Source organism: Diaphorina citri, unplaced genomic scaffold (genome assembly GCF_000475195.1).
Source record: "Diaphorina citri unplaced genomic scaffold, Diaci psyllid genome assembly version 1.1 scaffold675, whole genome shotgun sequence".
Lineage (NCBI taxonomy): Eukaryota > Metazoa > Arthropoda > Insecta > Hemiptera > Psyllidae > Diaphorina > Diaphorina citri.
This window is the reverse complement of record NW_007378108.1, coordinates 96,145-107,387: the sequence shown is the minus strand read 5'-3', so window position 1 is coordinate 107,387 and position 11,243 is coordinate 96,145. Positions and strand designations below refer to the sequence as shown.

The 11,243-nt window shown below is 41.1% G+C and overlaps 1 protein-coding gene across 1 annotated transcript in view; it reads left to right on the top strand.

Moving 5' to 3' along the window:
• Positions 1-11,243, top strand: part of LOC103511109 (integrator complex subunit 7-like) — a 23,988-nt gene that overhangs the window by 2,967 nt on the left and 9,778 nt on the right. The window contains exon 3 of the mRNA XM_026824964.1: positions 7,123-7,387. Coding sequence (XP_026680765.1) covers positions 7,123-7,387 — 265 coding nt within the window. The remainder of the gene's footprint in view (positions 1-7,122; positions 7,388-11,243) is intronic.

The window sequence follows — 11,243 nt, the reverse complement described above, 5'->3', positions numbered from 1 at the left end:
AACGGAATTTTTCTTTTTCTTCTACGACTTCTAGATCCCGAGATAAATCGATTTAAAAAATACCGGTAAATCGTGAAGTTTGACGTCACGGCATACGCTCCCGTAGGCAATGACGTCATAATTCATGACTCCCGCTTCGTTTGTTTGTGCGCAAGCGTTTCTGCGCAGTTTGACGTGAAATCTGACGTCACAACTCTTGAACTTTTTTATTAGAACGGCCATTAAAAATTGAATTTTCGACCTTTTAAAGTTACTTTTTCGGAGTTTCGACCTCAGATTTGGATTTTTCACTACTTTTTACGTAGGAATTGACCATTTATTAATAATTTTTACCCATTTGCAACTCCTCCATTATCATTATCTCATTTCAGTTACAAGGAAGGGCTTCCAGTGTCATCCGAGAGTATATTCGTAGTGGAGGCACTCCTTCTGGTACTTACAGTGAGTGATACTACCACTCCTTACATACTCAAGACTGCACTCAAATGTTCCGTGTCTCTATGCCAGTCTAATCTCAGTCTCTGCTCGCAATTTGTCGACCCCCCACCCCCCCCTCGGCAAAATCCTGGATACGGCCCTGACCATGGATATGAATTATGAACACACATTAGCTAGTGAGAGTGTTTAGATTACATAAAATAGCATTGATGGGGTTATAATGGGTTGAAGTGTGTCAAGAATCAAACAAAGCTAGATGAGTCAGCCTAGTGAGCTTAGTTAGTAAAGCGTCTGCCTTGTAAGCGCTAGGCCGCGGGTTCGATTCCCACCCGGGGCAGATGTTATCCTGGTGGGATAATGTTCAAACGAATCTAGATTCCTTTGATTCAATAGATAAAATACCTCCATGGTATTCCGTTTTCATAGTTCACCATTACCCGTTCACTTTCAGAAACAATTTTCTCCGGTTCTGGATCCTACGCGTGTGTCAGCAGAGTGGTAAACACTTGGACAAGATCCTCAACATCGATGAGTTCGTCAAGCGGATATTTGTTGTGATTCACTCGAACGATCCGATAGCCCGTGCTCTCAGTCTGAAAGTCCTGGGTAGTGTGGCTGGTATCATTCCTGGCCATGCACAAATACATCACTCCGTGCGGTCAAGTCTGGATTCGAACAATACAGTGGAAGTAGAAGCGGCTATCTATGCAGCTGTACAGTTTGCTGCGGTGTCCAAAACGTTTGCTGTGTGAGTGCCTCCTTGACTATTAATTCATTCAATCAAATCTCGAATTCTTTGTGGTAAAGCAGAGTGCTTCTTCACAACTTTTGTGGCTACCACAGCATTACTGAGTGCCTCCTTGACTATTAATTCATTCAATCAAATCTCGAATTCTTTGTGGTAAAGCAGAGTGCTTCTTCACAACTTTTGTGGCTACCACAGCATTACTGAGTGCCTCCTTGACTATTAATTCATTCAATCAAATCTCGAATTCTTTGTGGTAAAGCAGAGTGCTTCTTCACAACTTTTGTGGCTACCACAGCATTACTGAGTGCCTCCTTGACTATTAATTCATTCAATCAAATCTCGAATTCTTTGTGGTAAAGCAGAGTGCTTCTTCACAACTTTTGTGGCTACCACAGCATTACTGAGTGCCTCCTTGACTATTAATTCATTCAATCAAATCTCGAATTCTTTGTGGTAAAGCAGAGTGCTTCTTCACAACTTTTGTGGCTACCACAGCATTACTGAGTGCCTCCTTGACTATTAATTCATTCAATCAAATCTCGAATTCTTTGTGGTAAAGCAGAGTGCTTCTTCACAACTTTTGTGGCTACCACAGCATTACTGAGTGCCTCCTTGACTATTAATTCATTCAATCAAATCTCGAATTCTTTGTGGTAAAGCAGAGTGCTTCTTCACAACTTTTGTGGCTACCACAGCATTACTGAGTGCCTCCTTGACTATTAATTCATTCAATCAAATCTCGAATTCTTTGTGGTAAAGCAGAGTGCTTCTTCACAACTTTTGTGGCTACCACAGCATTACTGAGTGCCTCCTTGACTATTAATTCATTCAATCAAATCTCGAATTCTTTGTGGTAAAGCAGAGTGCTTCTTCACAACTTTTGTGGCTACCACAGCATTACTGAGTGCCTCCTTGACTATTAATTCATTCAATCAAATCTCGAATTCTTTGTGGTAAAGCAGAGTGCTTCTTCACAACTTTTGTGGCTACCACAGCATTACTGAGTGCCTCCTTGACTATTAATTCATTCAATCAAATCTCGAATTCTTTGTGGTAAAGCAGAGTGCTTCTTCACAACTTTTGTGGCTACCACAGCATTACTGAGTGCCTCCTTGACTATTAATTCATTCAATCAAATCTCGAATTCTTTGTGGTAAAGCAGAGTGCTTCTTCACAACTTTTGTGGCTACCACAGCATTACTGAGTGCCTCCTTGACTATTAATTCATTCAATCAAATCTCGAATTCTTTGTGGTAAAGCAGAGTGCTTCTTCACAACTTTTGTGGCTACCACAGCATTACTGAGTGCCTCCTTGACTATTAATTCATTCAATCAAATCTCGAATTCTTTGTGGTAAAGCAGAGTGCTTCTTCACAACTTTTGTGGCTACCACAGCATTACTGAGTGCCTCCTTGACTATTAATTCATTCAATCAAATCTCGAATTCTTTGTGGTAAAGCAGAGTGCTTCTTCACAACTTTTGTGGCTACCACAGCATTACTGAGTGCCTCCTTGACTATTAATTCATTCAATCAAATCTCGAATTCTTTGTGGTAAAGCAGAGTGCTTCTTCACAACTTTTGTGGCTACCACAGCATTACTGAGTGCCTCCTTGACTATTAATTCATTCAATCAAATCTCGAATTCTTTGTGGTAAAGCAGAGTGCTTCTTCACAACTTTTGTGGCTACCACAGCATTACTGAGTGCCTCCTTGACTATTAATTCATTCAATCAAATCTCGAATTCTTTGTGGTAAAGCAGAGTGCTTCTTCACAACTTTTGTGGCTACCACAGCATTACTGAGTGCCTCCTTGACTATTAATTCATTCAATCAAATCTCGAATTCTTTGTGGTAAAGCAGAGAGCTTCTTCACAACTTTTGTGGGTATCAGAACAATTCCAAGTTCAATCTCATTCATCATCAATCTTTTTACACTGGTAATGCCTCCACTGGTCGCTACTCGATTAAAGAAGATAGTAAATACTCAATTTTAAATTTTTACTCGAATCTTTAATGTAATCTTTAATCTTTGTAATGTTTAATGTAATCTCGAATCTTAAATGTAAACATAGTCTCTAGTTAAGTATACCTGTTTTTCGTCATCGTTTATTGTAAATTGTGTCATTATTTGTAAATTGTATATAATGTGTATTAACAATACAATAAAAATTGAATTGAATTGAATTTTCCTCACGAGGCTAAGTGCTCCCTGCAATCTAAGCACAGAGCCAAAAAAACTTCGAACTAGCCGGAAATCGAACCCGGGACTTCCAGCATGCAAGCCTAGTGTGATACCCATTCGGCCACGGAGGTTGTTTTCCGTGTCCAAGAGATAGGCATGACACCTTTCTCACTGCAATCTAAGCACAGAGCCAAAAAAACTTCGAACTAGCCGGAAATCGAACCCGGGACTTCCAGCATGCAAGCCTAGTGTGATACCCACTCGGCCACGGAGGTTGCTTTCCAATGGTTTGCTTTCCGTGTCCAAGAGATAGGCATGGCACCTTTCTCATGGTGTTAATACCCCGGGCGGGAATCGAACCCGCGGCCTAGCGCTTACAAGGCAGACGCACTACCAACTAAGCCAACTAGGCTGGCTTAAAGAGGTTTGATCGAGGGAATCATAACTGCTTAGGTCTTATCGTCCCAAAAGCGAAGGGAGAAGAAAGACACGATAGGAGAAAGCCAGCCGTTCCGGGAACGAACTTCATCCGTTCAGGATAAAATCCTCCACGGGCGGGAATCTAACCCGCGGCTCGATTCCCGGGTGCTCGATGGTCCAGGGTCTAGACTAGGGTCAATTTTCCAGAGTCTATGCGGACGCGTATTAAAGGGTATTTAGCTAACAAAAAATTCTTCATTTCAGACGATGTTGTACACCCTGCTGTTTCAAATCCACGCAGGTCAGAATTTTAGTCAGGCGGAATGGCTCCAATATGTGGGAATTTAGCTAAAAATATCAATTCAAAATTCTTCATTTCAGACGATGTTGTACACGCTGCTGTTTCAAATCCACGCAGGTCAGAACTTTGGTCAGGCGGAATGGCTTCAATTTACGCGTGTGTCAGCAGAGTGGTAAACACTTGGACAAGATCCTCAACATCGATGAGTTCGTCAAGCGGATATTTGTTGTGATTCACTCAAACGATCCGATAGCCCGTGCTCTCAGTCTGAAAGTCCTGGGTAGTGTGGCTGGTATCATTCCTGGCCATGCACAAATTCATCACTCCGTGCGGTCAAGTCTGGATTCGAACAATACAGTGGAAGTAGAAGCGGCCATCTATGCAGCTGTGCAGTTTGCTGCGGTGTCCAAAACGTTTGCTGTGCAAAATTCTTCATTTCAGACGATGTTGTACACGCTGCTGTTTCAAATCCACGCAGGTCAGAATTTTAGTCAGGCGGAATGGCTCCAATGTGTGGGAATTTAGCTAAAAATATCAATTCAAAATTCTTCATTTCAGACGATGTTGTACACCCTGCTGTTTCAAATCCACGCAGATCAGAACTTTAGTCAGGCGGAATGGCTTCAATATGGGGACTTTAGCTAAAAATATAAATTCAAAATTCTTCATTTCAGACGATGTTGTACACGCTGCTGTTTCAAATCCACGCAGGTCAGAATTTTAGTCAGGCGGAATGGCTCCAATATATGGGAATTTAGCTAAAAATATCAATTCAAAATTCTTCATTTCAGACGATGTTGTACACACTGCTCTTTCAAATCCACGCCGGACAGAATTTTAGTCAGGCAGAATGGCTCCAATATGTGGCCCCCCTCAACTCCATCCATCTCTGGGATATATACAGGGTGGCCCGGTCTGCAGCGCGGTATGGACATCACAACATCTGTCTCTATATACTCAACAGAATATCCAACAAGATCTGCTCGGAGAATTTGTACTTCTGGCTCATCAGGTAGGTAACTGAGGAAGTAAAGTGCGGTGCCAGGGATTTTTTTTTTTTTTTAGGCCGGTAGGTAATTATCCTGAGGAACCTGCTGTATTAGGGAGTTTTTCTTTTGAAAAGGTTTGATAGACGGAACTCTGCTAAGGTCTTATCGTCCCAAATGCGAAGAGAGAAGGAAGACGGGATAGGAGAAAGCCAGCCGTTCCTAGGATGAATCTTATCTGTTTGGGGTAAAATCCGCCCCGGACGGGAACCGAACCCGCCATCTTACAAGGCAGACGAAAAAAGTAGATGACTAACTAGCTAGCTCCGTGGTTTACCACGAAAAATACGTATAATAGACCACGGGCTAAAAATCACTTTTTATTCAGGGGACTCTAAAGGGGATAATTTCCATCGATTGTAGTACTTTCTCATACATAGGATAAAGGTTTCCTATAAGAATATTTTTCCGAAATTATCTGTCGATTGTGGTAGTCGAACCCGGAATCTTTTGAGTGGCAAACAAGGGTGGATCTCGTTTATTTTTACGAAGTGCTTTCTGTACATTAGAAAAAAGGTCAACTCTCATACATAGGATAAAGGTTTCCTATAAGAATATTTTTCCGAAATTATCTGTCGATTGTGGTAGTCGAACCCGGAATCTTTTGAGTAGCAAACAAGGGTGGATCTCGTTTATTTTTACGAAGTGCTTTCTGTACATTAGAAAAAAAAGGTCAGTTATGCCTCTAAGTAATTTGTTTGTTATGTTGTCATCAGTTTCCAGTATTTGAGTCAAGGCGAGAACTTCCTCAAGACTTGTACATCATCAGGCGAAGAAAATGACAAGAATATTTATATTGAACATCTGGAGAAATCAATCACGTGCTATTGTAAGGCGCTGTCTTCACTCAAAGTAAGTGACACCTTTGGACTCTGCTTTTTTCTTACTTTTTACTTTCCTTATCCTATAGGAAGGAAAGTAATATAAGTCAACTTTTTGATGGTCAGATTTTAGTGCCAAAACACGTTTTGAGGTCCCTAGAGCCTAAATCCAAAGTTTCAGCCATTGGTTCGTGTGTGTGTCCGTAAACAAAATATCTCGAGAAAGGTAAGAGCTGAGGACTTGAAATTTGGTACACAGCAGTCAAATGTGACAAGGATGCGACACGAAACTTTTGGTTTAGATCGGTGCAACGCTTTTTAGTGCCAAAACACGTTTTGAGGTCCCTAGAGCCTAAATCCAAAGTTTCAGCCATTGGTTCGTGTGTCTGTCTGTAAACAAAATATCTCGAGAACGGTAAGAGCTGAGGACTTGAAATTTGGCATGCAGCAGTCAAATGTGACAAGGATGCGACAAGAAACTTTTGGTTTTAGATCGGTGCAACGCTTGGCATGGCGGCATTTCGGCCGATTTTTGGCGGTTTTCGGTGGTTAGCTTGGAAGGTAGCGCGTCTGCCTCCTAAGCGCTAGATTCACGATTTCACGCCCGGGGCGGATTTTATTCTAAATAGATAAGGTTCGTTCTCGGAACGGCTGGCTTTCTCTTATCATGTCTTCCTTCGATCTCCGATTTCGGGACGATAAGACCTCAGCATTTAGTCCCCTCTATTAAACCTCTTAAAAAAAGAAAAAAAAAAGAATCTTATTTTCATGGATTATTATTTGCATTTGTATTAAACCCATGTCATTTTTTGTTCCTGTCTTCCTTCTCTCTTCGATTTCGGGACGATAAGACCATAGCAGTTACAGTTCCCTCTGTCAAACCTCTAAAAAGAAAAAAAAAGAAAAAGAAACACAGGATAGAAGAAAGCCAGAACATTTAATTTTTAAAAACCTCTCTAAATCGTCACATTTTCTCTCACCACAGGTATTATCAAACTGGCCAAGCGTCTTCCTTCTCTCTTCGATTTCGGGACGATAAGACCATAGCAGTTATAGTTCCCTCTGTCAAACCTCTTAAAAAAAAAAGGAACACAGGATAGAAGAAAGCCAGAACATTTAAAGTTTAAAAACCTCTCTAAATCGTCACATTCTCTCTCACCACAGGTATTATCAAACTGGCCAAGCGTCCCCAATGTTGGACCAATCCCACCATAGATCGACTGGTGGAAATCATCCAGACTTTACCTCCGAGGAAAATCCCCGCCCTGCTCCATGTCCTGGTGATTCTAACCCGATCTCCCGCTATAGTGCATGCCCATCATGATCGGGGGAGTAAACTGATGACTCTGGTTCACGATTTGGCTCTGTCCTGCGATCTATTGATAGCTGTGAAGTCCGTGCAGATCATTACCAACATCGTGTCGTATTGGTTAGTATCAAATCAGAAATTATCTGTGGTAAAACAGAGAGGTTCTTGTTCTTCACAACTTTTGTGGCTACCACAGCATTCCTTTACTATTAATTCATTCAATCAAATCTCGAATTCTTTGTGGTAAAGCAGAGTGCTGCTCCATGTCCTGGTGATTCTAACCCGATCTCCCGCTATAGTGCATGCCCATCATGATCGGGGGAGTAAACTGATGACTCTGGTTCATGATTTGGCTCTGTCCTGCGATCTCTTGATAGCTGTGAAGTCCGTGCAGATCATTACCAACATCGTGTCGTATTGGTTAGTATAAAATCAGAAATTATTTGTGGTAAAACAGAGAGGTTCTTAAAAACACAACTCGTACAATCTATCGTAGCATTCGACCAGGTTGTGAAACTCGACGCTGCGCTTGCGTAACTAGAACATGACAATAGAATAGAATATGACAATAGAAAAGAATAGAGCTCATGTATTAGATTAGAGAATCGTCAAAATTTATTATTATTATTATTTTTTTTACCTTTTTTAAGAAGAAATTCGATAGATGGATCTGCAAATGCTGAGGTCCTATCGTCCCGAAAGCGAAGAGAGAAGGGAGACAGGATAGGAGAAAGCCAGGCGTCTCAAGAATGGACCATATTTGTCTAGGATAAAATCCGGCCCGGGCGGGAATCGAATCCGTGACCTAGCACTTACAAGGCAGGCGGTGCTAACTTTCAAAATTAGCTGGCGATATTTAAAATTTCAAAAAAATTTTCCCGTTTTAAGCGCTTTAACTACGAACTGTAGGTCGTTCGCGCCGATAAAATTTCCATTTTACAGTCCCATTAATGTCCAATCAATTTTTTTTTATCCAAATGCATATCTTCAATTTCCCCTTTTATGTCACTGATGTTTACAATTCTTACCTGTGTGGTTATATGTAAAAAAAAAAAAAAAAAAAAAAAAAAAAAAAAAAAAAAAAATGTAATGCGGCACTGCTTTCGTTTCGCATTGAAGTAAAAGGCACATTGTTTTACATCCATGCCTGGATCCAAAAAAGGAAAAGAAAATTCCCGCCCTGCCTGGGATTCGAACCCAGCACCTCCGGGTTGAGAGTCAGTGCTCTTGACCACTCGGCCACAGAGTTGGGCTGGCTAAAATTATTATTGATTTTTTTTTGAAATCAAACAATAAGATTAAGATTGCCTTATCCGATTGTGACCCCGCCTTAAAACTTGGAATCTTTGAGTTGAAACTTAGAAGTCTCTTCGTTCGTTCAATAATTTTGTTTTTGTTTCAAGGTAATCAAATGCTGAACGAGGCTAACAGTCACTCTGGTCTCCTGTGTGAGGCTCTGGCCGCTATAGGTAACCTAGAGCCTCAGGTGCTGAAAACATTCCAACCGTCCATTCTGAAGAAGTTGAACCACGCCCATTATAACCAGAGCAAGGTAAGAGCCATCCAAACTTAAAAAAATATTTTTTTTTTTTTAAGAGGTTTGATCGAGGGAATCATAACTGCTTAGGTCTTATCGTCCCAAAAGATTTTCTTCTCCAGAAAATCAACATCGTGAAGAAGCAGTGTGAAATCCTGATGGACACCCCGATGTGCTTCCCCCGGTTCATATTCCAAACATTGCAATCTACACAGATCAAACTATCCATACAACCGGAGCGGAAGTTTAACACTCAGGGCAATGAGACGGTTACCATACAGAATAACCACGAGCTTATTATCAAGGTAATTTGTCGTGGGAATCGAACCCGGGACCTTCTGCACGGCGAGCAAACTCTGTACCAATCGCGTGTCCCCTAAAAAGAAAAGAAAAAAAACTTGTTTGTTCTGCTATAACTTCCGACGGGTTGGTCCGATGTTGATAAAATTTGGCAAAATGTCGACTCAAAGGAAGTGTACTATGTATGTACTTCTTGGAAAATTGTTCTAAACAAAAGGAATTTACTCCTCGCATTTTGGACCTGATCGGGCCTTTGGGGGGGTCTTGTAGGGACCTTTTTCTCAGTTCTACAGTTCATTGAATCACGAGTTAGAGCCGTCACACAGTGGAAGCGAAGCGTAGTCGTGCGACTTTTTTTAAGAGGTTTGACAGAGGGAACTGTAACTGCTAGGGTCTTATCGTCCCGAAATCGAAGAGAGAAGGGAGACAGGATAGGAGGAAAGCCAGCCGTTCGGAGAACGAGCATTATCCCATCAGGATAAAATCCGCCCCGGGTGGGAATCGAACCCGCGGCCTAGCGCTTACAAGGCAGACGCGCCACCAACCAAGCTAACTAGGCTGGCTCGTGCGACTTTTAATAGCAAGTCCCTATTAGAGAGTCTGTATTTTTCATTTGTTTGGCTTTTCAGGTGACTGCGCACTACTGAGAGTTACGCTTCCAACGTTCGACAGGTGTTAATAATTTTATTTAAGGGACCTTATTATGTTTAGACTTTAGATACCTACCTATATATTTTTTTTTTCTTCCAAAAGTATCTTGTGGTAATGAAAAATCTATGTTTTCAGGTGGAAGGAGTGATAGAGAAAATGAGTCAAGTGCGTCACTTCAGAAGTATCAAGAATGTGAGAATACATCTGAACAGTCAGCTGCTTCTGCGGAGTGTTCATGACATGTCCAAGGTAAGTTAATAAACCGTCAACTTCTTCTATAGAAACTACAAGTAGCTACTCATTTTTCCTCACGAAGCTGAGTGCACTTCGATTAGTGTGCTTGAATCTTCGAAAATTTTGAGAAATACATAAACCTATACCCGGAATCTACCCACTAATTGGTGAAGAAGGAGATGAGAAAAAAAAAAAAAAAAAAAAAAAAATTTGCAAAAAATTGTACTTATAGAAAAAAAAAAAAAAAAAAAAACTTGGCAATTTTCTCTCCCTCAACAGCGAATAAAACCCCAAGGCCGGGAGCCACAAAGTGAGTTTAAACTCCGTTTAAATTTAACTTTTGTATTAAGCAATCTCATTAACCATTTTTTTTATTTTTTATTTATTTATTTTTTTTTTTAATGAACCAATCAGATAGCTTAATCCGAGGGTTAAACTTAAACCGAGTATGAAATTTTAAGCATTTCTATTGAGATCAGCGTGTTTCGAACTTCCTTTATCAGCGAAGAAAAAAAAAAGTGGTTGAGCCCCATTTCCCCTTTTATGTCATTGATGTTTACAGCTCAATTCTTACCTGTGTGGTTATATGTCCAAACCGATGCAGATCATCGCGAGTGGTCTGTGCTACTGCTGATGCTATGGCGGGGGGTGGGGTGGTGCACAGACTATTACAAGTTGCTAGGAGACGGGACACAGCCTGCAACAGCTCACACCGGAGGTTCACGTATTCGATCACCTGATTGGTGAACACGTTGGCGGCCTGTGGGACAGGAACGGGTTAAAACGTGGATGAGATTCAGAACAAAAAATAAAAATGGGTTAATACAAATACAAATAATAATCCATGAAAATAAGATTCTTTTTTTTTTCTTTTTTTAAGAGGTTTCATAGAGGGGACTAAATGCTGAGGTCTTATCGTCCCGAAATCGGAGATCGAAGGAAGACATGATAAGAGAAGGCCAGCCGTTCCGAGAACGAACCTTATCTATTTAGAATAAAATCCGCCCCGGGCGTGAAATCGTGAATCTAGCGCTTAGGAGGCAGACGCGCTACCTTCCAAGCTAACCACCGAAAACCGCCAAAAATCGGCCGAAATGCCGCCAAGCGTTGCACCGATCTAAACCAAAAGTTTCGTGTCGCATCCTTGTCACATTTGACTGCTGTGTACCAAATTTCAAGTCCTCAGCTCTTACCTTTCTCGAGATATTTTGTTTACGGACACACACACGAACCAATGGCTGAAACTTTGGATTT